Source organism: Mycteria americana, chromosome 7, assembly GCF_035582795.1.
Source record: "Mycteria americana isolate JAX WOST 10 ecotype Jacksonville Zoo and Gardens chromosome 7, USCA_MyAme_1.0, whole genome shotgun sequence".
Classification (NCBI taxonomy): Eukaryota; Metazoa; Chordata; class Aves; order Ciconiiformes; family Ciconiidae; genus Mycteria; species Mycteria americana.
In genome coordinates this window covers 41911937-41938767 of record NC_134371.1, presented here as the reverse complement: position 1 = coordinate 41938767, position 26831 = coordinate 41911937, and the positions used below count along the sequence as shown (strand labels likewise).

The 26831-nt window shown below is 47.2% G+C and overlaps 1 protein-coding gene across 10 annotated transcripts in view; it reads right to left on the bottom strand.

Annotated features, from left to right (window-relative positions):
* PACS2 (phosphofurin acidic cluster sorting protein 2) overlaps positions 1-26831 on the bottom strand; it is an 83688-nt gene that overhangs the window by 37684 nt on the left and 19173 nt on the right. For 5 of the 10 annotated variants that reach the window (XM_075508096.1, XM_075508093.1, XM_075508091.1 and 2 more), the window contains exons 2-9: positions 16899-16986; positions 13530-13619; positions 8802-8927; positions 6536-6698; positions 5406-5479; positions 4552-4632; positions 2145-2204; positions 706-863 (exon numbers count right to left, since the gene is read on the bottom strand). In XM_075508096.1, the coding sequence (XP_075364211.1) occupies positions 706-863; positions 2145-2204; positions 4552-4632; positions 5406-5479; positions 6536-6698; positions 8802-8927; positions 13530-13619; positions 16899-16986 (840 nt within the window). Of the gene's footprint in view, positions 1-705; positions 864-2144; positions 2205-4551; positions 4633-5405; positions 5480-6535; positions 6699-8801; positions 8928-13529; positions 13620-13722; positions 13811-16898; positions 16987-26831 lie in introns of those variants that run through there. The other 5 variants (XM_075508095.1, XM_075508099.1, XM_075508094.1 and 2 more) reach the window with 3 other exon arrangements.

Here is a 26831-nt window from a genome sequence, read left to right as displayed (position 1 = left end):
ACAGTCTCACGTTTTCAGTCTTTATTCAGCAGGGACGTGACACAGCTCTGTTAGCTCAGGGTTCTGCATCTGCTTGAGACCTTGAGCCAACGATCCCCAGCTCAGGTACACAGTGCTGTGATTGCCCATATGTCAGTGTCCACAAAAGCTGGTTCAGAACAGGCTTGCAGTATCTACGTGTGCTGCAGTCAGTCCCCTTGGGCCCTGAGGAACTCCTTTGTTTCCCACAGTTCTGCTTCCTTAATCCCTGCAAAGACTCTCTTTCCACACAGGATCTTTACCAGCTTTTCCAGAAAGACAGTCTGCCTTGTCCATCCCTGCCTCTACTTCTGCAGCTTCCAACCACATCTCCTTCTGCCTTAGCACAGATTTCCTGGCTGTTTCTACCACCTCTTCAAAACACCGGTGTACGGTTTAATTCTATTGCCCGCCTGTTAGCAATTCCTACCCCTGTGCTCAGGTGGCAGGGCAGGCAGAACATCTGCAAAGGGAACAAGGAAGAAAGGAGACTGAAGGGAAGTTAGACGCCCCCACACTACCCCCAGGTCACAAGCTGTCACATTGTAACAACACACACTCGGGCTCCCACACCACATCAAGAGGGGAAAAACCAGGATGCAGGCGTGGGAATAGAAACAACATCTAATCTGTGCTGACCCTGAGCATGGTCTCTCTCTGGCCCAGCATCAGCTGCCCCACACTTACTTCAACTTTGGCTTCGGAGTGCTCAAGACACTGTCATCATCCTCCATTTCTGGCCCGCTGTCACTGGGGTTCTCTATATCCAGCGTGTCATACAGAAGGTCCAAGTCCTCCTCCACCTCTGGAACATGCTCCGCCGGGTCCTGCTCTGAATCCAGAACCTACATGCAGGACAAAAGCAGGCATTGCTGACTCTGCTAGGAGTCAGACCAGTCCCGCGTCACCTGAGCTCACCCAAGGACCAGTCCTGGAGCACACCAGTCTTGGGAGTAAGATTCTGTTCCCAGTGCAAGGATACTATATCCAACAGAAATATTAAGTATATGAGAAGCGCTTGTTTTGGGTCAAGCTTGTCAGCGTCTGGTTAAGCAGGAGTTACCTATTGCACTAAGCATCCACAAACAAGCTATTAACCATAGATTATGTCCATTATTCAACTCCATTCTATGAACAAAGCTTTAAAAAGGCCCCTAATGGAGCCCCAGCTTTCTTAGAAAAAGTACAGAAATGCAGTACTGCAGCGTAACCTGTCTTGGGTTTTTCAGTAAAATTTGCCATGACACCTCCTGATTTGATACCCAAGCAGGTAGAAATGACAAAAATGTCCACAGGAGGCACCTGAAACCTGGACAAGGATCAGCTGCCAACCATACGCAAAGCCGGAGAACAGATCTCACACAAAACTTCCACAAGTTGCCTCACATATACACCAGAGTAAGCAGGCAGCTGTGCAGAGTTTAGAGCTTGCTTTTTGAATGGCAGCTCCAGAAAAGCAGCAGCTCAGCTGGCTGAGACCTCAGTGCTGACTCTGCTGAGCTAACTTGGGAAGAACAGCAAATCTAACAGGACTGTTTGGAAGCGTAAGGAAGCATGAGGAGTTACTCACTCTTTCCCACAAGCCCCAAAATCAGCACACAACCATACAGCCAATTGAGATGCTAACTGTTTTTATATTAGACACTTAATGTTACACAGGTTTCTTGGGTTCTGGATCCCTTTCATTTTCAGCTATGACCAGACAGCTGACTCTCCTGTGGATCTGCGTTCCCTATCCAAGTTTTTCATGTCTTGCCTGGCTGTTCTAGCAAGATGATCAAACAGGCTGGGATTTAACTTCACAACCAATATAAACCGTAGACTACTTGCCTTTGAAAGGTCAGATAATTTCAAAGCAGTCTGCGAAACTAATGGGTACATGTGAGGTTGCCAAAATCTGCTTTTGATAAAACTCGATCTAGAAAATGTTTGATGACATTTTAAAGTTGGCCCTCAAGCCTCCATGCAAGGCCAGGGTGTAAGGAAAGGTCACATCCAGTGCAGACTTGAAAACAAAATGAAGGGAACTAGGGGGAAACAGGGGAGTGTTCCTGAAGACTAAAGCAAGATGCACCAAGCAGAAGGCAACACACAAGACAGGAAGGCTTACAGAATGAATTACTTACCTCGTCAGACACTTTAAACCTCTTCAGCAATGCCACAACCTTCTGTTTGAAGTTTTGTTGCTGCAAGTCAAAGATACTTTTACATTAAGTAAAGCGTTAGGTGAACTGTTTTCTCCCAGTCTGCAAGAAGCCCAGACACATTGAACACTGGTGCTCTAGCTGCTGCTTCAAATCAAACAACCCCTGGCACCACAAACCAAGTCTCTGCTGTTCTTACATTGAAATCAGCTTTTCACACCTATGATACTTTATTTCCTGCATTACAACAAACTAGGTCCCACTACACCAAGCATTATAAATCTTCTGGCCCTGTCGGATGGCACACCACTCTTGGTTGGACACACAGTGGATATCAAAATTATTTTATCTGCCAGATTGCCTCCTGTACCTGTTTGATATATTTCCAGCAAACATTTGACAGTCAACTTTTCTCATTCTTAACAAGGGTGAGCCAACACAGGCATCTACCCACTGACCCAAAGTACAAATGTGTTTGCTACAAACAAAGCACTGTTTTTTCCAGGAGCTTGCCGTTCATCCTGGCAGGCTCATTTATTGACTAACAGCACTGTAGAAAAGTTGTGGGGCTTGTCCTTAGCACTTGCCTATCAGAAAAATGCTTTCTGAGTCTGATGCCCCCAGATCCTGGACACAGCAGGCACCCAAGTCCAAAACAACACAAGCCAAACTGCTGCACTTCTTTTGTGTTTATTTGTCCTCAAGAGCTCGCTCTCTCTTGTGGGATCAAACAGCTGAGATTTGCCACGAGCTACCCAGCCCTTCTGTTTGTCACAGACCAACCTAATATGCACACTCTGAAGAAAAGGAAGATGAGAAGGGCCCAGGAGTGAGTACTGGTACAGAGCATTTGAGGTAGCATCCCTGTGTCAGGAGGAAAGGGAGGAGAAAATGGCTAGTACCAGGCCACTCTTAGGCAAAGAAAGTTGCTCATTTGCTGACTCTCCTGTATCTCACATGAGCTCTTAAGTCCAACTGCCTGCTCCCACTCTGGCCTCAGACAATTTACATTGCCCCACGCCTTCAAACCTAGCCCTTTACCTCTGAACTCAAATCCTGCAAGCTGCAGACACCTTCTAGACAGCTGAAGTTTAGGCGAAATAAATTCACCAGGCCTCAAACAAGACTCTCCAAAGACTGTCCTAGTTCTGTCTCCAATGGACTTGTGAGGCCAAGATCCTCTCACAATAGTGAGAGTTGTCCTCTGGCTCAGGATGCCAAGCAAAACTGTCCATCGTGCAGACCACCTTGGATCAGCACGGCAGTCTGTGGAGGGAGGACATACAGCATGCAGTAGCTAAGGTGACATGGCAAGAGCTGTTCACTGGCCTGAATGGTTTGACAGTTGGAAGACAGGAGACCTCTTGGGTTTGGAGCTGGACTGATGTTAACTTAGCTGGCAGCACCAAACTCAGTTTTGCACCAGCCCCACACACTGGAGATTCAGTATCAGATTAGTGGTCAGGGCTAGAATGACATTGTTCTTACTAAGAGGAAGTTGCTCGTTTAATAACCAAGTGGTATATTTCATCCTGGCTGGTCACTGACACCTGAAAACAATACTAAGGACACCAAGGATATGAACTAGCATGCTCCTGGTTTCATACAAAGGGTCTTTTTAGTGGTAGATTCAGGTCAAAACAGGGTTTATTTCAGACCTTATCAAAATATGGATTTCAGAAATAGCCTCACAGGAGGTGCAGTGATCTCCAAACTTACTCCTAAGTCCAGAAAAGAAAACCTAGCCCATCCTGGAGGTTTTGGGTTATTGTCATCACAGATGTGCATAAACACTTGTGTAAGCAGAAAGCTGCATTATGGCGTGGTCAAGCACAAGTCACTGCTCCACACAGAAGTGCCGCTTTGCAGGCATACCCATGCTTGCTGTGAGAGGGTGAATAGCTGCATGCGACTTGCCAAAGCCTTCAATATCCAGCTACTTCTTTTGCCTCAGCACCACATGCACCAGGTTTACCTGTCAAGCTCCAGCCCCTGACTGAGCTACTTAACTTCATTTTGATACCTTCCCACTGGCCTCTCCCATGTAGAGCACAAACAGAAGAGCTTCCCTTCACTTAATACTACTTTCAGGACTTACTCAAGCATGGATCCTGCACTGGCTTCTTTATGGCGGTGAATTTCACACACTTACATGATTTTTGGAGCTCCTTAACCTTGCAGCCAAAGGACACTCAAGACAGCACATATGCACACCTTGGACAGCCCCACCCCCTGAACTGGCTGCTTCTGGTAGCTCTTCACATGCTGTGACCATACCCCCAAGCTCTCTGCTGGGCCAGCATGTCTAGTACTGCTGCTCCAATAAGCCACATGCACTGTGCATCCTGGCCAAACCCCATCAGTGTTAGTAAAACTAATTTCCACCGACCCTGGTTATGGACGTCGTTCTTACTATCGATCTCCGCTGCTTCTTGGGCTTCCCCAGCTCGTACTCATCATCATCCAAATCCTGAACAGAAAGAGTATTCCTGTGTTACCTTTGTGATTTGGGGACACATGAGCATTTAAGTGCTAAAAATGTTCCCTCTATGAAGATGAACCTGCTGCTCTGTCTTCCAGGCTTTCAGCATTTGCCTTAATTGCACTTATGGTGGCAAAGGGAAAAAGGAAGTGAACCAGGTCTGCAGAAAGCCAGGAATAACAGGTTGGAGAAGCAAAACAGCCTTAGTTCTACATTCAAGGAACAAGCATAGTCACAGCCCCACATTTCAGTGGTTTCCTCTCTCAGTACCCTCCAAGAGGTGGAAGGCTGGTGATGCCAGAGTCCGAAGGCAAATAAGACCCAAACTTGAAAGCATCTCATATCTAGGGGGTTCTCTGTAAGGACACATTTTGCAGAAGGTATTGAAGACTAAAGACTGACTCAGACCCCACTGGCCCTTTAATTATAGCTGGGGATCTAGTTGGGCTCTTTGAATCCAACCAGCATTACAGAAGCAATCAACTGGTGCCTTGACCATTAAGCAAAGAAACACACAAGGGTGCTAATGTTTTAGTTTTTAAAGGGAGCTCAAGTCCAAACACGTGAACAGATAAATCACAGCACGGTGGAAGAAATGAGTTACCGTGCAGGCCTTCTGCCACTGCAGCTAAACACTTGGGTGACAGTCTCGCACTGTCATGGTTTAGCTAAAGAAATAGGCTTTTAGTTTCAAGCACGAGCTGAGAGCGTACATGCTCTACTGAAGCTCTCCCAGAGAGAAGCCGTGCCCTAAACAGTACCTGGCCCTGTACGGCATCATCACTGGCCTCCTGCTCAGAAGAGAAGCTCTCGTACTCTTCCTCGGAATAGTTGTCTGAAAGGAAAGGAAAGAGGGGAGAGATCCTGTGAAACTCCTTTAAAGTGAAGGGACAGTCTCATCTCAGGAGCAGAGAAGGTCAACCAACAGTCACAAATCAAGAAAGGAGGCACACAAGGAGATGTCTGCTAGTTTATCTTCTATCTGTGCTAGAACCAGTGAGATGGAAACCTCCTGGAGGTAATGAACAAGGAGAAACACATCTAATAGAAATGAAGGACCAGCACACAGATAAGGCTCCTTGAAACACCATCCCCTTTTACCCTGGAAAGAACCACCTGCTAGACAGCAGCAAGTAAAGAGGTTTCTCCACAAGGGAAATTACTTTTCCCCCTAACATGGGCATAACTGGCTTAAAGGAGCAAGTAGGACATGCCAGGAGAGTCTAAATCTTTTACTGAAATGACACTTCAGGTGAGCTGCCTGGCCTCAGGCAACAACACACAGGCGTGCGCTACCTTCAACAAGCGACTCTTCTAGCAGTGAGCAGAAGGCTGGTGCCAAGTAAAAAGACTGTCACAAGTAGAAACCCAATGATCTCCTTATATAGTGCACACCACCATGGATTTACACTCATTAAACCAGGCCACAGTCCACAGCAAAACATGTTGCAGGTTTGCAGGTCTCATCTAAGGTAACGAGATTTACTGTAGAACACTCAAAGGAAAAAGAAGTTGGAAGAGTAGCTTAAATGTGAATCTCCTGAATACAACACTGTTAGCCAGGTGAGAAGCTACAGGTTCTCAACACACCCACCAGTAATGCTGGAAGTGTTGGCGAGAACACAGCTAACATTTGCTGGATGGCTCAAGCCTGGGGTGATATGCAGGAGAAGCTTTGACAATTCAATCCCCCACTCCTGTCACGCTCCCTGCTTACACAGCCACAGGTTTGCAAAGTGGGTTTTCTTTCTTTGCATTAATCAGTTATAGACACAGCAACTTGTCCAAACCTGTTCTCATTTGTCCCAGGAAGCACCTAAACCTAGGTGGAGTTTAACTCCAGATAGTTCAGGAAGACACTGGTGCTCAGAGCATGTGGTTATCCTCTTACCTGTAGACTTGATTTTCTGGCTGGCCTGCATAGTGCTGTCTTCATGGTCAATTGGCTGACTTGACAAGGAGAAGATCCAGATTTCTGCTACCTTCACTGCAGCCTCTTTGATGTTGCTGAAAAGGCTCAGAACCTGGCCACCTTCTGTTGGGTGCTGCATGACCTGGGACAGAAATTAAGCAGTACAAATCTGCATTTAAATATCTTTAAACTTGCATCATTTGCATACTACATGAGTTATTTATCTTAATAGAGTTACTCCACATTTCCAAGTAGAGAAGCAAGCCAACACCCTGCAACTGCAGGAGCCACTTGCAGGCAATACTCAATGCTAGCTGAGATTTTATTTGACTACTAATGGAAGCAATGGAAGGAAAGAAGTGTTCTGAGCTTGACAGCTGATTAGCTCATCCCTGAAGCACAATACTTGGCTACCTCATTACTATGTCTTTGCTTCCACGGCACAGTACTGATTTGAATTAGCAAGTTACCAACCTTCTGAAAAATTAAGGAACTTAATTTTGTGTTAAAGCCCAGCAGAAGAGCCAGTAAAGGCAAAAATTCTTGGTGAGATACAGATGCAAAGTGCTTCCTAAAGCAAAAATCCCTGCTGCAGAGAGCTGGCACCTGAATCTCAGAGGAGCTGGCCACCGCAAGATAATGAAGCAGTGGGTCACGAAAAACAAGACAATGGTGGAGGCAGAGGGACATCCCGGTGTGGGTTTCTGCTTCCTTTGCCACTCACAGCTCACAGGACTCTCCCCAGAATGTAAGACTTATGTTCTTCTCTTGCCCCACCAGAGTCAGAAAGTGCTTCCCCATGCCTGCACCTCAGCTTTCTAACACACACTAGGCTGCTTTGTCAGCTCCTCATGTGGCTTTAAAAAGACCTCAGCTGATGAGGAACATATGCCCCCCTGCTCTTAAACTCTGCTCAGACTCACAACTCCAATTCATTGCTTTGCTTCAACAGCTAAGAGACTTTTTTTTTTTTTAAATTTTAAGAAATGTGTCGGTGCTGTTTAGGGGCCATTGTACTATAAGCTGCAAAGGGGGGGATACGGACACTTGTAAAATTTGTTTTCCTGAAGTCTCAATTTCAGAAATATTCCAGATGAGCTGGAGAGCAACTATTTCCTAACACAGTGAACCTTTGAAAATTTTTGACCTTCTAACCTCAGTCAGCTGACATCACAAAAAGACCTAAGAAAAACCACACACAGCAGCAGCAAATGCCCAACACTTAGAAGTTCATTGATGGGTCTAATTAATGGGCCCACAAGTTTTCTGCCTTACAGAAGTATTTAATTTCTAGTTCTTAAACAAATCAAACATGGTACAGGAAAAATGTTAGCTACAACACCACAAATCAGAATTTGGCCAATTCAAATGGGGAGTTCGCCATTTACTGCAAGTCTAAGGGAAGCTGAACTCACACACAAGGAGTGGTCTTTATAATGAATTATTTAATATAGTAATAACTCACCACAGCATAACACTAGCTTATTTTGGATGGAAATGATTTGTTGACAAAATGCAGTCTGATGAAAAACATTGGTGTTAAGCTGAACTTGCTACTGCTAAGCCCATCTCTAAATACGCAGAAACAGCAGAGATTAAACAGGGCATGAAATAATGAAGCATGGAGCTAAGCCATTCAGAAAGCCTTAGTGAATAATTTATCCACACTTGATTCCAGCATTAATTTTCAGATGTAAATCTGAAAATTTTATCATTTACCTCTCATGATTAGAACTCCACCTAAATTGCCAACAGTCATGAAATAAGAATTGCAAAGGGTGTTTCAAGCAAAATGAGAAACTACTTGATCCTGAACTCTCATATAGTGAGAAGCACAGCAAACCTTGCTTTAACATTTCTTAGGGTTGGAAGGCTTGCCCAAGTGACCCTATCTGTCTTGTTCTGCACTTACTATCTGGACCCGCTAACTCAAAAAAAAAAAAAAAAAACAAACAAACAAAAAAACCAGGCAACAACAACAAAACCCGCACAAGGTAATAAACTAGGCTCGTGAAAGCTTTAGCTCTCAAGATGTCCAGAAAATGTCCCCAGAAAATGTCCAATATTATCACTCAGTAGTAAAATATGTTTAAAATATTGCCCTGTGAATACTGATTACAGTTATTAAGACAGCTATATGAAATCCTGCCAGGTACTGCTCAATGAAGAAAGTGACAACACTGGGTTTAAAGAGAAGGGAAAATGTCCACCTTTGTAAATAGAGATCATGTCAAATGCTGCTCACCTCAGCCATGTTGATAGACCCCACAGCCAGAGTCTTGTAGCCTAAAATGGTTCGGTTCTTGTATCGCTTCCGCCGCTGCAGCATGATCTGAAGCTTGTTGCCTTCTCTCTTCAAGAAGTGAGGGTACTGTGGTTGGAAATACAATGGCAAAGTTTATTATGTCTCTTGACATTATCTCCCAAGCTGCCTGTTTCACAAGTAAACTCCATTCCTAGGGATTAACCCCAGGGCTTTTAGAAGTGCCTACAGCCAACTCACACTCAGTGGACAATCCTTCATTGTCTCAAGGAAGCCTTCATCTCTGCCCAAACAGCTCTGCTCTGGGCTTTTGTTTCCCCAGCCAAGCACACTGAAAACACAATCCAGGGGCACAGAGGAGCTGTTCAGTTTGGGAAGGGCTGCGCCCAAGCCTGGTTCCAGAGCGACGAGCAGCCTCCAGGAGACACTTCCCCCAACAGCTAAATGGAGGCTGTCCAGAACCAGAGCCCCAGAGGTGCTGCCCGGGGCACAGGCTGCCCCTGTGCAAACAGCGGGCAGCATGCAGTGGCAGGGACAACTGCGGACCCTTGCACTCTTGGCAGGACACTGCCCTCCCTCCAGCACATGGACACTTCTCACTGTTTGACCCTCTACTGCACATGTTTAAGAGCCTATTGAGCTCTGAATGGCAAGTAAAGAGAAGCACAGCTATGAAGAGGCCAAGGATTTGCTGATGCCTATTTTGCTAAAGCACAGAGACGTACACGGTCATACAATGATTCTCTCTAGGACGATGCGATCTCCTTCAGGCACATGGCTCTTGCAACTGTCAATGTTTTCCAGCATTAATATACTCAAACTTCTATTGTTCCAAGTGGTTGTATTTTATGTAGTTAAGTCAAGAAAAATCCTGTCCTACTGCCAGGCTATGTTGCAAAGACATAAATCCTTCCAAGACATGTTCCATATGAGAAAATACATTTGTTTATGTATCACCCAAAAAACTCCCCAAGAACAGAGAGGCTGTGAAGTCAAGCAGAGACTATTAGGGAAAGAGCGGGGCTAATGCTATCTCAGCTTGGTCTACTCATCTGCACAGAGTATTAGTGCAGTCAGGCCCTGCTTTCTGCCAGGATGCCCACCAGAGCACTGACAGTCCCCAGGGCCCAGCATACCAGCTGTGGGACGAAGCAGCCATGCAATGGAAGAGCAATCTTCAAGAAAAGATACAGCAGCCATCTGACCAGGTAGCTGAGTCTCATCTTGAGAAGAGAGGTGAATTGGACACATGCTCCAAATATACAAAATACATAGCACTAAGTAACCTGCAGACAGGAGAATCTAATTGCAGGGATCTCAAACAGGACACTCCCAAGTGAAGGATGCTTCTCTCGCAGGCAAGACCTACATCTTTTTTTTTTTTTCTTGGGACATTGTGAAAATAACTTCCTGCCTATCAAAACGCTTGATAAATACAAATGCTGAGTGCCACCAGAAACCTTGAGATATTAATTTGCAGTCCAGAACAAGCCTGACTGCTATGCAGAGAGCTGGGAACAGTGGCCACACAAACAAGCAGAATACTAATTAACTGCTCTGCCAGGGCGAGATCTACTGTGCACTGCACAAGGAAGCAGCCCTGCAGAGGATAGGAACAGCAGTCCACATAATTAAAAGACAACCTCGAAACACACCTGCGCACAGGACACAAATGGAGCCTGTGACTTTACAGACATGCAACGTCCCTAAACAAGGATGGAAGAAAGTTATTGGGGGAAAGGAGCAAGAGGGGCTCAAAAAGCCAGAGGCACCTTCTGCATTCAAATCTGCCATCTCCCCTGCCAGCAGGGGAGAGGGACTCCTTGCTCTCAGCTCTGGACCACACCAAGGCTGCTTAAGTACGAGCCTGCAACTAAAGTCCAAAGTCATGCTTGGTCCCAGGCCAGCTTGTTTTCAATGTGTATAAGTTTTCAGGGATTAAACTGGATGGCTCAAGTCCATACATGTGCAAGTTTCTGTTTTTCAAAGGTGTGCTGCTTGGCTACCTCTGATGAGCATTCACAGAGAAGATAAAAGAGAGGTACAGAGAGACTCAGGCCACTCAGCTCCTCAGTTAAAAGAAAGGGCCTCTAGAAGAAAAGCCGAGCCATTTTCATAGCACAGACAAGCTATTTTTAACACCAGCCATGGCTTATCAACTCTACAGAACAGTTTTGACCAAAACTTTTCAGTAATTGTCAGTCCATGACAGAAATTGTAAAGGAAAACAGTTTGGCTCAAAACATTTGAAAACAAGACTTTTAAAGGAAGCACCAAGACTCCAAGACACCTCCGAGGGGTGAGAAGAGGGGGCCATCATACACACCAGAATAGCGAGAATCAGGGCAAGACAATCTTTCTGAAGCCCCAGTGATGTAATTCCTTCCATCTGGAAAGGTTTATTAGGTTAAACACAGGGATTAAGTGCTCCAGAGAGCTGCGATGTTGTGCTTGGAATATCTGGGGAATTTCACTTGATCCTGTGAAACCCACGAAGGGTCAGGGGAAGCAGCCATTCCAGCAGTAAGGGTGATGGTAGCTCACCTGCTAGAAAGGCTACTGCTGGTCTAGCCCTAGCTAGCAAGGCGAAACAGGATCGGACAGACCACTAACTCCAGTCTTACCCCAGCTGTATAACAGAGCAACAGGAAACTCCTCCCTTCTGTTTGAGCAGAGGCCTGCCAGACACAAGGGGCTGCTCACTATTATGCCAGCCTGCACTGTCACCTTTCTAGCTTAGCTCTGACAAGGAAACGCTCTGTGCAAAGGACAAGAATTTCACCCAGGAGAAGCAGCTGAGAAGGCGGTGACTGTGAAGATATGAGGGGCAGCAAATCCAGACAGCTAGCACAAAGTAAGGCATACAGTTTGAAGAGTTGACAGTGCGATATGGAGATACTAGCTGCTGCAAGACACTGAGACCTTCTTGTGCTGCGACATCCACATGATTTTACTTTGTGGCCCGTCACCACTCTCAAATATATCCCAGACACTAAATTCAGACTAAATCTGGCTTAAGCTGCAGTTGTTAGCTAGGAGTAGCTTCCAGCCATCATCCAATTAAGAAACAATAAAAGCCATCATAAAAATCCTGCTGTGCCATTTCAGGAAGGCTTCCAGGCCATACTGCATCCAAGACCACCAATCCTTCCTGCAGTCAGAGACCAGCAGCACAGAGACCAGCATTAAGCTTGCTCACCTCTTCTGAAGGCTCAGTGTCACAGACATCAGTCTCCCCTATTCTGGCTCAATTCCCAGCCCCTGCATGGGAAATCAAGTTAAAGGCAATGCTCTGTGTCCTGCTGCAGCATTGCTCTGAGTCCCAGGAAAACAACCATATTCCTAATCAATTCCAAAAAGATCTGCAGAAATACTTGCTCCTTGCTGACACAGGACTGGCAGAGGGAGACCTGGCTCATCTTACAGCTCTGCTCCCAACCATGGGAAAGTTGCAGCCCCAGGACCCATGAATATGTATTCCTGGCACGTAGCTTTGTTATTCCTGTTCACAAAGGAGGGGATGCAATGCTGCAGTTAACCCGGTCTGTGGGCTGCATCAGGACAGAACCAGAAGCAGCTGCCATCTGTGTAATGCCTGGGCAGCCACAGGGTTATCATCCGTCTGCAATGAAATCTTATCTGCTTCGAGTCTGCCCAGGTCTGAGTAACAACCAGTCTGTCTCACATCATCACTTGAGCCCTTCTCCTTACCAGATCAAACTCTTGACTTCAAGATCTAACCAACAGTCCCAAAACACAGATAATCCAGATATGAATGCTTCTGAGTGTCTGTCTGGCTCTGCTGTATGCATGCATGATCCTCCCTCTTGCTTGCAGCAAGCCAGCCTCTATTTACCTTATTTCCCTGCTGAGGAGGTAGCACCAGGGCAGCATGCTTTGAGGAAAAGAGGAACCAATAAAACACAGTTGCTCCAGTTCCCAGCTATTCCTATGACTGTAGAGCCAGGACTAACTGTCTGCATACTGCTCCTGCTTCCCCAAATGGTGCCTCCCTCAGCAACTCCAAATCAGAGGTTCACCTGTCCCATTCCTACTATTGCCTTCCGTCAGCCTGATAACTCCATGCCACCCCCCTCCAGTGCCTATTCACAAGGAAGGCAACAAAAAGCAAAAAAGAGCCATCCTGCTGTGCTCCAGTTCCTGCTACAGCCATAACATGAAGAGGACAGACCGCAGCGAAGTCCTCGTGTTCCTGGGCTCCAAACACAGGATGCACAACAAGGAGGGTCCCTCAACACTGCAAACCAGCACCCTGCTCCAGGCCCTTAATGCTGAGAGGCAATTCAGACAAGTTTGTGTTGTTGCACTGAGGACATGCAAATTGCAGCTAGTGTCTAACTTGCCTGTTCCCCCCAGACAAGTCAGGATTAGAGATCTCCCTCCCATGATGCAGGGTTGGCCCCAAGAACAATTCTAAGGGTTTATATGGCAGCTTTCCTAGCGGGCTTCCCCCTCCCCAGATCCTGGAAGCATCTGGGCCATTTTTGCTCAACTTCCCCACAGCTGACTGCCCAGAGACAAGCCAAAAGAGCTCAGATAGCTCTTCAGAAATGGCTGGGACCGCCTTAAGAGCAAGCATCCCTGGCAGCACTAGAAGGATCTTCACCTCAGACCCACAATGCACCTCTGCTCACTGCAAAGCAGCAAGTCCAGCAAGCACACATGCCCCAAAGCCACATCCCACCTTACCTGGAGCGAGAAGGTCAGCGCAAGCTCTGTCTCCACATGTCCACTCGGGGGCAATACAATCTCGTGAGACCGCAGGATGCGCTTGGAGCCCTGTACAGAAACAAAGTCCATCGGGTGAATTCCCCGGAAGCCAGCCCTTACATCCCACCCCGGTCCTATTTACTGAAAACCAGGAGACATCATCAGGGACTACCACAGAGAAAGTGAATGGATGGGTCTGACCTTGCACTGCTGTGAAATATTAATGAGATGAAAGGGAGATAGTTGACTAATAAAGATTTGGGCATATTTACTGTCCCTAACTGCAACAAAGCAGCTTTTGTTCTGCCAAACCCCAGCATTCAAAAGCTATGAGTCAACCCCCACCCCTCAAGTTCAAGTCTCATATTTTTACTTCAGCCAATAGGTACAAAGCTCATCATCTCCTGGGTTTGGAGGCTGCAGCGTCATGCCTAAATCTTCAGTGTTAGCCATGATGGACTGGTCTTTTCTTTTTGTGCACACACCCCTCCCGGGGTAAAGTGGAGATTTTAACCTGTTTAAACAACTGCAAGTAGTTGGGGTTATAAAAAAAAAAATCCACTAAGCATTGCAGTGGAGCCAGGAGACCCGATAGTATTACAGGGCAACTCCAAGTCAACACTGTGTTTGGGCTGCTGTACGCTAACCGAGTTACTGGGCTATTTACTGTGTGAGCATTTCATTTCAGGGAATGGTTCAGGGAAAACTAGCAGGAAAGCACAACAGACTGCTGCCTAGCAAATCCTTCTGCACTGTTCAAACACAGTGGCAAGTTTCAGAGGTCCCTGGCTCAATGTTCTGCTGAGGCTGCAGATCTGGCTTTGTCCAGACGGGCTGATCTCCCAGAAGCATAGAACTACAGCTCTGAAAAAAGCAGCATCTAGGAAACCAGAGACAGACTGGGGGGGTAAACACCTCCCAGCTACATCCAAAGGAAAGTCGGGTCTGCTTATATCAGCCCCAAATAGCATCCTGAGATGAGAGAGAAGCAGAGACTTGTTTACATCCCTTCCTCCCCAAACGTGTTGCTCATGCAGCAAGAGTGAACGCTGCGATTTGCAGTGGTGTCTCAGCTCCTGCACAACACAGCGCAGGCTCCTCTGTGGAAAAGCCAAGGTACCTAAGCTCCAGTGGATCAGAAGACAGACAGCAGAGCAGGGTGAGAAACCGAAGGTCTCCCCCCAGGAAAAGCAGCATGCATGCAAGTAAAGCACAGCTAGCCTTGCCGCTGGCAACAGCAGCATCTGTTCTGTTGGTGGAAAGCTCCTAATAGCAGCAATCTTGCTTTACTTGTTATGCAACTCGAACTCTAATGAAAGACCAAATATAGCTGCTTTTAAAAGACCGCAGCAGATAAATAGAGCAATAGCTTGGGAAATACAGTTGACAACTCTTTGAACATCACTGTTCAGGAGGCTGCAAGGAGACATGGGAAATGGAGGTAAGATGCTCTCATTAGGTCTGAATTCAGTCATCCCCTCTGGAAGGACTCCAGTGCCTGATGCCTCTCTCGCAATTCCCCATACAAAGGCAGTGAGTCATTTGACAGAGATCATATATATGATGATCCAGTATCACCAGCCTCAAACAATAGCCATGTCAGAAACCTGAGTGCTGACAAATTAAGTCCCTGAAAGAGCTTGTTAGCATCATCATCATAACCTGGAAGCTATAAAGGGACTTTTAATAACAGGGCTTCAAATCTGCCTGTGTCTGAGACAGTTGCAGTGCTACTGACCCACCGTTAAATAGCACATCACAAAGAAGCATGGGTGCTGATCCAGCACAAGGGACACCCAAGGTGAGGCACTCTGGGACAGCGGTCATTCCAGCCACTGTCACCTCTAGGTCAACTAGACAGACATATCAAGGGCAAAATAAGGATGGCCTGGGGATGCGAGCTGCAGCCTGGGATTTGGCAGATGAGTACCCCAAACAGGGCAAGTGCTTCTGCCTTCCAGTTCTTCAGGGATCTGCCCTGGTGTAGAGAGGACTGCAGAAAAACTGCTCAGGTTCCAGCATCTGAATTACTGTAGCAAGGCAGATCATGACATGTACCCAAAATAGACAAGAAAGTCCCATGTGTTAAAACTCCCTTTGGACTTGCCGGTCTGGGGCAAGCTTTCACGCATAAAAAGTGTAAGCAGTCAGCAGTAGCCTGGACAGGAAAAGAAGGTTTTGCTCTAGTAAAAGCTACTGAATTCTCCAACCCAAGTCTGACACACTCTGGGCGTAGATCATTCACTGACAAGCCTCAAGCCCTTACAGTGATGCATTCACCATCTAGGAGTACAAACACATGGAAAGCTTTCAGCCCTGATAAGTAATATCTGACAGCCTGGGAACCCACAGCTGTGCTTCTTCTGAGGTTCCCACGAATCCAGGTGTGTGAAACAATTCCCTGCCTTTCTGCTCCCTACTGTGGGTGCATGAACCCCCTCCAACAGAGGGACACATTTTTACCCCAGCTGGACTGCTCATGGAGATGAGAGATGCCGGTTAAATCCTCAGGGTCACCTTCCAAGCTAGATTTTGTGTGCTTTGACACAACTAGCTCTCTGCAGGGGTTTGCCTTGTTCTTTATTTGAAAAGCAGCTGCTTTTCAGCATGGTTAATAGTATTTTCCTACTTATAGGTCTGCTAGGCTTTTACTCATTAAGTACTTCAGCATTTGCAGTGGTGGGAACATGTGAGCCGAACTGATGCTGTGATGCACTGTGGAACTGAGTCCCCTTCCTTCCTAGCCTGCCTCCTGGCAGTGTGACCTACATGTAGGCACCTAATTAAATGGCACAAATGTATGCTGTAAAGTGGGTTATTTACCTAGGATGACATCTGTATTTTATGGAAACAAATTAAAATGTACAGGCACCCTACAAATCCACTGACAAGCACCTGGCTACGAAATTACTTGGATTCCTGATAGCAGAGCTGTCCTTCAGCAGAGGAAGGCCCAGACTCCAGACCTCCCAAACCAGGACCAAGTTACCAAGATGTTCAGCCCTACGGTGAGCTGAAGCATGTTAAATAGAGAACCAGGCTTGGATTTAGTGACAGCTCAGGAAGAAGAGGTGACAGCATATGATCTGTAAAGAACATGTTTACATGCAGATAAGCTCATGCTGAGCCCTCAGTGAACAATATGCTTCACTTACAATAGTGAAATGCAGTAGGAACATGGGAGAAGGATCACAAGAGACTCTCCATGCTTCCAGAATGCCCTGATGTACTTGAGAAGAAGCCTGTGGCTACAGTGGACCCTCACATGTAGGTGAAGCTCAGTTTAGGCATCTGCCAGTATTTTTACCCAAGCAATACATTTAATTCTTAGAACTGAGCAGCAATTACCTGCATTTTGACAGCAATGACTCCAGAAATAAGCTCCTTATCCAATTCCTTTAAGACTACCAGTTTCTTTAATGTCAAGCTGCACAACCTGCAAACAGGAACAGAAGAGAAACAGTTATAATCATGCCTGAAAAAGGAAAAGCTCTGAACAGCTTTTACATACAGCAGTATCCCAGTTTGAGGGAGAACAGGCTCCAGACACAAGTCACACACCGATACAGACATAAAGACAGCAGAAATATGTGAGGCGTCCTTGGCTTTTCAGACTGAAAATATAAGGAGGCAGACAGGAGGTCCGTCTGTCTGTTTCATACAGACCTATGGCCACATGAGAGCGCCTCACAGCACAGACTTCCACTGACCACAGCCTGGGAACTCTTGCTCTGTGTCAGAGCAAAAGCTTTAGGGTCAGAGGAATTAAATTCCAGCAATATAAAAGCACTGGATCAGGCTAATTTTAAACTTGTCTACAAAGCTTTCCTAAATTGTTGGCTTTTTCAGTTTCAGACTGCTGGCTCCCAAAGATCTCACTCCCACCTCCTCTTGCCAACCCACGCATTCTCCTCCTCACCCCCAAACAAAAGTGCTAGCAAATGGCTCAGGCGTCTCTAATGGAAAAGGGAAAAAAAAAAAAAAAGGAGAAAGGAGAGGACTCAAGCAGTGCCCTCTGGCCCTGGCGTTCACATGCCACACATATGCAAGTAAATCACATTCTTTACCCAGGCAATGCTACATTGTTCTGGTTAAAGCTGTTTGCACTTCTGCCTTCCAGCACAGGGAGCTTGGGAGGGGATAAAGTTTGGACTAAGTGCAGCTGAGTTAAGGCTCTGAGGTAATGGGACCACAGTATTGGCACTGTCACAGTTTCACAGAAGTTACCACCAGCTGGTGTAATTAAGAGGGCATTCCTAGAAAACAAACTGCAGGGAGGTATAAACCTGAAGCAAAGACAGCTCAGCTTGAGGAAAGCAGAGGCCAGAGAAAGCTGCAGGGTGGGCTCTAGTGACTAGACATCATCCGTCATGCCAGCCAGGAGCCGGCAGTGCCTTTGTGTCAGGTCCCTACCCCACGGCATGGGCATCTGTGGCCTCTGCCACAGGATGTTAGCAAACCTCAGTATGGCTCCTCTGAAACCTACTCTTTCTCCCAGATGAAGTGTAACATCAGGGCTGTTCACAAAGGGGCCAAGTCCAGCAGTAGATGGGAAGGGGAGTTGACACTGGATTTTGGTGCGTGCCCAGGCAGCAGAAGCACAAGTGCCTGCACTTGTGAAGCCTGCACTTGAACTAGAGGACTCCACAGGGGTGCCAGGAAGTTGACAAGTCACCACTGCAACGGTGACTTGCAGCTCCACCACCTTCTTCACCACAGTGAGAAGCTGAAATATTGTTTTGCTGCAATGCCCGAAGGCAGACATGATTCAGCCTGGGTGCAAAACTGCAGAAGAGATGCAACTAAAGGCTCTTCCCAGCAGCAGTAGTGGTGGACCTTGAAGGAGCTGCTGCCTGTCTCACCCAGAAACACCTGTGGCTCTGCCTAAACTCTGCCCTCTCACACAGGGCTAGGAACAGGGAAGAGCAGGTCATAGCTCTTACAGTCTTCACTTAAGCACCTCTCCAAGCCTGCCCTTGTCAGCCTCTTCTCCATCCCAGCCCACGCTATCTGCTCTCCTTGCTCATCTGCAAGGCACTTGTTCCTACTACCAGCCTCCCAAAAACAAGGTAAAGAGAACTACAAGCTCTCCCCTTTGCAGAGCTTTGCACCAGAAGACAGCGCTGCCAGAGACACTGTAGAAATTACAAGGAAGGTGGAAAAATGGTCTGCCTGGGCCTCTGTTTGCCGCTGTCACACCACCAGCAGCTGTGCGCGGCGTCATCGAGACAAACGTGCTAGAGAGCGCGAGCCTGGAGGCGCTGGGCGCCAGAGGAGGGTGGCAGAAGCGGGCAGGACAGCTGCAGCTGCTGCTGGGCTGGCGGAGGGGAAACCAAGTGCACTTTCACGTACAGGCAGAGCCTCCCCCTGAGCAAAGCAGGCACCTGCAGAAGCAGGACAGCACAGACAGGTGTGTTCGACTGCAAACATAAGGGTCCCTGTGCACTGGAAGCCAGGCGAAGCTGCATCCCTCAACCTGGAGCGCAGGAGAGGCCGCCGGCTTTCCCTCCACGCCCCGAACAAAACGGCAAGCACAGATGCATGCAGCCGCTGCTGTGAAGCAGCCGGGCCAGGATCTGGAGAGAGAAGGCTGTGATGCCACTTGTTTTCTTTGTAACGCTGTAGCTGGAGGACAATCGCGCTCGGCTTGCCAAAACCCACAGAGCTCGGGCCAGTCAGGTGCTGAGAGCAGAGGTAGGACAACACACTGGCATTGTCTCAGCTGACAGGCAAGGAACAAAGGCCTTTTCTCTCCGGCCGAGCTCGAGGATGAAAAAGGTACGAGAAGAAACAATGGTGTTCTCAGCACACACAGCAGAGCACAAGGAGGGTGTTCTGTTCTCCGCTGGGCATTCCTTCAATTCATCATTTATGAGCTTTGATCAAGCCCTGTGGAGCACTTGCTGCTTGGGGAAAAAAAAAAAAAATTAAAAGCCTCCTTTACAGTGATCAGAAAAACAAAAGCAGTTAAAAAAGACATGGGACACATTTGCTTTCTTTACCCCCCATTGCTGGGCTGCTGGTACTAAAAGGCACTTCACACAAACAACAATGAAATGTTTATATTCTCCATCAGGGTGGGGGGGGGAAATAAAATCAGAGTTTAAATCTCACCAAATCACTCTTACCCTCAACACACTTACTGTTCTGGGTCTTCTGTCTAAGCTTGCAGCTAGCAAATCAAAGCAACCTTCAGAATACATGGCAGAAAGGGGCCATACCTTACTCAAATAATCATGAAAAGGCATATTCCAGCATGTCACTGCATCCAGAACCAGCATGGTGCCCCGCCACCAGCACAGGGATTCTGAACTGCTCACATCCACAGGTACGGCAAAGATTTCTCTGCCATAATTGCCTCTGATAACGGTGGCACCTCTTTCCATACACTTATCTTTTGCTTAGATTTTGCTGTACTTTCATTAAATCTCAGAGATCAGGAAGGGAACCGGTTTCACAAAACATTTTATCAATGAGCCTGTTAATTTGGAAGTTTTACATACATAAATATTTGATCTCCATGAACACAGGGAAAATAACCTAGAGCACAGACACACAAGGGGAACTGAGGAAGCCTCAAGTCTGGAGCTGGAAGAGCCTGAAGTATTTTGAGCGGTCTATAAAAAGCCTGGGACTGCAATACAGGAGGTGCAGGCAAACGCTTTCTTTGCATGTTTGTTTCAGCATTGACCTATGGTTGCACGTGGGGAGTTAAGCTAGCAAAAGCAGTACGTTAGCTGAAGCAGTGTTAAATAAGGGCAATGGAAATCTGAGAGCCAAGATTTCCACCCTTTTTTGAAGGTTCATAGTAGATCTCCCTGCTAGGAGCACAGCTGGGTCCCATGCAGCAGCAGGCAGTGCCTGATGAGCTTGCGTCCCCTCCAGTCACACACGTCCCCCCCACAGCGAGGAGGCACAAGGTACTTGCCTGACCCCATTCTCAGGTTGACAAATCATGAGCCAGCTTAATGCATTCCACAAGAATAAAACTCTTCATCTTTTTACATCACTGCTGCTAGAATGCAGTTTTAAAGAGGAAACCTGGACCTGATTCAATGGTTTCGACTCGCCCTACTAATGCAAGTCGTGCTGAATAGCTTCATCACGAGCTCTTTGCTCAGAGGCAGTTATCTGCAAAGAACATAACATTTTGGTAACCAAGATCCAGCAAACATGCCCAGAACAACCAAATAAAGTGTCACATTTTTTACTCACTGGATGTTTTGCTTTTGCATCCCTCTGAGTAGAAAGATCAGGAAAATAAACCCCCTCCAAGAAAGAGTCTGCCTTGCTGAATTAAATGTCTGTGTCTCCACAGGGAGCACAGTAATTGCACTGAGACCTCACTCACGCAGAGACAGTCGAATCAACAGGAAGGAAAAATTAAAAATTAAAGACCTGTATTTTAATTAAGCCCCATAGAAGTCAAGAATAATAACAGATGCATCCACAGCTATAGGGGACTCCAAGTGCAATATGGGAGCTGGGGCAGGAAGACTAACTCACTACATAGATACCCTCTGGTTCAGGTTAAGCTGTGAAGACATTGTTCCTAGAGAAAACATTTCATGCCAGGAGCGCTCTCGGCGCTCAGCTGACGGCTCTAAGGAAGGAATTGGTCTCCATTTGGTCACTGGACAGTTTCACCTCACCCAAGTTATTTCAGTATTTCAGGACAGCACACAGCCTCCTACCCCGATACTTTCAACCTCAGCTTTTGAATGTTTTGCTCTGAGCTGACACTTTACACCCAAGTCAGTCCCAAAATAAATCGTGAGCCACTTGAAGGAGAAGTGGAGGGAGACACCCGCCTACACACACGCTTGCCCAGACAGAGTCATTCTGCACATAGCTACAGAGGCATCTGTGCAGGAGAGGCCGGAGTGACAAGTCCTGCACAGCATTTTTCCAAGACAGCTGCTTAAAGCAAGGTATGAACACTTCGCAGCACACGAACAACCAACTGCACAAGCAGTTTCTTACGTCTGCTTTGCCCATCCCCAGGAAGAGAAGAACAGCACATAGATGTACTTGTTGCTGCATTTACATGCTAAAGGCAGAGCTCTGTACTGGCCTAGGAGAGTTAGCTCAGGGAGAAAGCAGGGGAGAAGAGACGTCCTCTAATGTCACTGAAGGATCAGAGTGGGGCTTCCGGGCAAGGGTATCAATGGTGGAAGCTGCAGGAAGAACGCTTCTTCACTTTCCAGAGCTTATGAGATAATTCCCTCAAAATGATCTAATCTTGGTCCCATTCTCAGGTAAACTCCAAAGCAGGAACAAATTAAATGAGGAGAGAGAGGTCAAGCGCCCCAATTTCCGTCATGCCAGAATGTGAGTAACTTGCAAAGAAACATAATAGTCCTGTATTAGTCTCTGCTTACTTCTCCTTCATTCACACTTACCACCAAGCTAAACAGCAACCTTCAGCCAGCTGTTCTGGCTACAGATCCATTCAAGTAAGCTTTAAGAAGCCAGGAAACAATTGCAGAGCAACTATTTTCATTGTTCTTGTTCGAGGATCTTGAAATCCTCTTCCCAGCGTTAATACAGAGAATTAAGCTCTTAAGATTCTAGAGACTAAGATCCACAGAAGTGCTGTAGCAAGCAGGTCTTGTTCAGACAGGTAAGAGGATGGCAGTTTATTTTACGCAACAAGCTCTACCTAGGACCTCACAAGGACACACATACACAGCCAGACACTATCCTTTTACAGCTGAAATACTGTTCTGCTTACTTCAAATATATTACAAATATACCTGCTCCAAACTGAGCATGCAAAAGGGGTGGAGGTGTCAAAATTTTGCAGACCTGCACCATTTTTAAAAGATCCTCGGATTCTGCACAGGCACATTTGCTACTTGAGGAGCAGCATGCAGTTAATATGACCACGGATTAAAGCACATTCGATCTTAGATATTCCAATCCAACATATCAGTTGGAAAATGCTGAGAGATGTCTTCCTTCAGTGGGACAAGACATTGCTGGCTGGCTCTAGCAGATTCACCCAAGGCAGAAAGGAATCAGGATCCCTGCAAGCCAAATAACTATGGCTCACAAAACAGAGTTTACATATTCCATTGGCACATGTATTTCTTAGTGCTTCAGTAGTCTGGAAAGGAAAAGGCACTACTGAGGTGCAGTGATGCTGGTGAAACCCACAGAGGTTAAAGCTAAATCTCCACAGCTCCACATACTCTTCAGGTAGCCAAGCAAAACTTCTTGTGCAAGCTGGCAGTTGTGTCACACCATGCTCTGACAACCTGGCCAAGACCTGATGTATTCCAAGTCACACCAGCATGAAATCAGCCTGTCTGTCACCAACTGCTCGCCTCCAGGTGTCTGCTCTGAACCGTGCTACAGAGAAACAGAAGCTTTCTCTCCCTTAGGAAGTCATTTCAGTGAGAGCTGAAGCAGCTCCCTTCACACATCTGTTGACCTCAGTTGGGATCTCAGTTCTTGCACACACTGCTGTACATTTGGCTTCGCACTCTTCATTTTGATGGTTTCAAATCCCTTTACCAGGTGACTTAGAGGGGAGGAAAAAAAAAAACCCAAAACACAAAGCAGGGATTAGGTCTGTTTCTCAGACAGGCAATGGAGTGCAAAGGAGTTAGACAAACTCACCTACGTTTTCACACCACGCTGCCTGCAAAGCCAAGAACAGGCTCAAGACTAGTTAAATACACCTACCTCTCCTGGCTTGCTTCTTTCAAACCCAGCATCCAGAACAGCAGGACTGCACGGCATCCTGACACCAAAGTGAGCATCAATGAAAGAGCCTATGGTACTGGTGGATTAGGTTTGATCAATGTTTTTAAAGTTTTGAGGCAATAGGAAGGCGTTTTATTAGCTTTAAAGGCTAAAGTCAGCAAATAATGAAAAGCTGATTCATGGTTAAGGCTCCCTTGATAGACCATCAGGATTACATTTTCTATTTTACAGATGACACAAAACACATCTGGTATTTGTTGTATTAATTTAGTAGTGGTTGGAGTAACCAGAGGCACCACCACCACGGAATGAGCAGCAAGATGGAGACAGACCAGGCATAGCCACATCCATCTGACCAAAGGCCAGTGGTAGCTGTGGGTCTACAAGCTTGCACAAGATACCCATGCACTGCAGTACAGCCCCTCGCCCAGAAAGCCTTGCAGTACTGAAATGCCAGTCTCCCATTTGAGCACCTAATGAGAGCAGTCAAAGTAGCACATGTCAGGGAGGGGGAGCCTTTAGGATGTGCGCTGGTCAAGCCATTTCTGTAGCTAGGGCTTCAGTTCTCAGCTAGCCAGGAACAAAACAAAGGCACAACCCACTAAGTTTATGTGAGCCAGCCAGGGTGGAGGGCAGCTCCCACCACATGCCTTACAGATTGTATACACTTTTGCACCACAAATGAGCAAACGAACCATGCCCCGAACCAAAAGGAGACTCTGGGAGGAGGAATGCAAAACCAAATCACAGGGCAGGGGATGAAGAGGAGAGACTTTCACAGCTAGAACAGACTCAGCAACTCTCCCCTCCCTGGCTCACCCCTCCCTTATGCAACCTGCTTTCTCCTCACTGGCACCCTGCCCCAGACAGCAGCACTTGTCACACAGCAGGCTGATTGCCGGGATTGGTTATTCCAGGCATGTTATGGGAACGCTCTCCCTGCCTGGCAAGAGTGGTTCCCACCTGCCCCTGAACCCTCCGGGACTAGCAGGAGCTGCACAAAGTAGCCAGCAGAGGAGAAAAGACCATCAGAGCTAAAGGCTTCCTGATCTGCCCACAGCTTGCTGCAAAGCAGAGCAGCACATCTCTGCCTTCATTTGTACCAGCATCCCCCTCCCAAGCTGACAGTGCTGCAGCCGGCGGCAAGAACAAAGACAGCACCAGAGGAAATCCTTGCAGTGGTAGCTAGCTCCATTACAGGCACCAGTCAGTGAGATGAAGGGTTAAAGAAAATGCCTCAAGGCACACGTTTTCTCCAGCACGTGCCTTGCCTGGATGATAACCTTCACTCTCTCCCCTGTCCTCTCCTCCACCACATCCATGCCTCAACCCTGAGCACAGCATCCCCAAATGCAGAGGCAGCAGCATCAGGTTGGGAACTGTAATGTCTCCACAGCAACTAGGGATGTCACAGCCTGCACGTGACCAGCTCCCCGCAACCATACAACAAATGAGACCAGCTCCTCCGACAGCCTGCTTGCTCCTCCTCACTCCCCTCCGGAGTAGTCTGATGGCAAATCCTCCTTCACTACTGTGTCAAGAACCCTGTTCTCCAGTCACTTCCCCAGCGGCTCCCCGGCCCCATCTCAAGCCTGTATGCACTCAGCAGCAAGGAGCTGGCGTGCATCTGAGTGTAGGCAGATTCAGAGGGAGGTTCTGCACCAGCCAGGCTGTTTTAGTATTTAGTGTTTTCTTTTTGACAGTAGGAAGCACAGGTCTTCAAGCACTCTTGCACTCAACTACTTTCAAAATGCTAGGTGCTATTCTGCTTTTTGTTCCCACTGCTTAACAGCCAACAGCGAGAGCTTGCTGCTGTGCCACCTGGTGCTGTGCTCTCTGCGCACTCCTGTTAGCCACTTGGTAGCCCAGGGAGACACCACAGTCCCAGCTACAGCACATACTGTCCCTAAGGCCTGCAAATCATTAGAGGCCAGGAGTCAGACTGAAATATCCTGATCTTCCCCTTTGTAAATGAGCCATCAAAGGCCCCCATCAAGAGGAGAAAACTATGCCAACAGGAGCCTTGACTTCAGGCCCGTGTCAGAAGAGCTTGTAACGAAGAGCTCAGTTCTGCTCGGGTTACCCGTCACTGCAATCTCTTCATCATGAGAAATCAGAATGAAGAAGCCTCCAGCTAAGAAAGCAGGCAAGGAAAAACAGATGGCTTCTCAGTGTCCCCAAATCAGAGCTTGCTCTCAGGGCATGAACAATTTGCCCTCTCTCTGCCTTATTTCTCTCCACTTTGAATAGCTTCCACGACACCTTCCGATGCAGAGGCAAGCTGAACAGCCTGTCACTCCAGAGACCAGACAGGCTCACACCATGGGTCGCATCAAATTACTTCTCAGTCAGCCACCCCCGAATGCTGCCCCGTTCACGAGCCACAGTCAGACACGTGGCCCGCCCAGTCAAAGCCAAGATCCTGATGGCATGTAATTCTTAAGACTCGGCACTTCTCTGAAAGACAACCACCTTATACCACTCCGAACAAACAGACTTTCTAAAAACTATTGTAGGAGTTTTTTTAAAGGAGTTTTGGTTTCAGGGGTGGGTTTTTCTGTTTTTTAAGCTTGCTTTTCCCTTGCTGACCCATCTGGACCCAAGGAAGCAAAGACAGGGCAGGTGGCCCATTCCAAACAGACCATCATTCTGTAACTTTGATTTAAACCAGTTCGAGTGCCAGACGAACAGGGTTTTGTTTGTGAAGTCTGCAATATGGCCTGAAATAAACAAGATGGGAGAACCGCACAGGCATAATTTAGAGCCCAAATGGCTGTTGGCTTTTTTACTGAGAACTCAAAACGTCCTGTAAGGGTAAAGGCAGAGCAGCCAGCAGCAGTGAAAAACATTTGTGAACTTTGATGGTACGTTTGGTATCAGCCAGCACAGCAATCAAATATGTAAAGCATCCCGCTGGAGGGCTTGCTTTCAGACTAGAAGAATACTTCACAGCCAGTGCTGTTCTCATTGCAGCAAGGTTGTCAAAGCCTGCCATTCTGGCCTTCTTCCAGATCAGCATGTGCAGCCAGCTACCCCAATACCTCGCAGAGCCAATGGTCTACGTTGTCCCTTTACTTGCCCCATGTTTAATGCCAGGTCCCTCCTCCCCTGGCTCCAGAGATGAATGGGACAACCGTCAAAGAGAGATCAGAATTTGTTACCTAAGTTAGAAAGATAATTTTTCACACAGTTCTCATCATGCCTCAAACACACAAGGACTATATAGCACCCCAAAGTATGATTTCTTTCCAGCATGCGGAGGTTCCAAAATACAGCACTCATAACCAGAACTACAGGGAAGGAGCAGCAAAGGGACAGTTGCAACTCCAAACCCCAATGTATTCAACATTGGGTCGGAAGGAAGGTTAGGAGAACCACCGGCTCCACGAAGAGCAATTTCTGCAGCCGTACCAAACACCCTGCGTAACGCTCACAGCCCCTCAGCTGTTTGCTCTGACAGCACCGTGGCACACAAGCACCGAGCCCCTCTGAGCAGCACCAGCTCACCTGTGCACAGGTGCTTCAAACAGGGGACTGCAATGCTGACAACCAGTTTGCTCTCTGGCCACA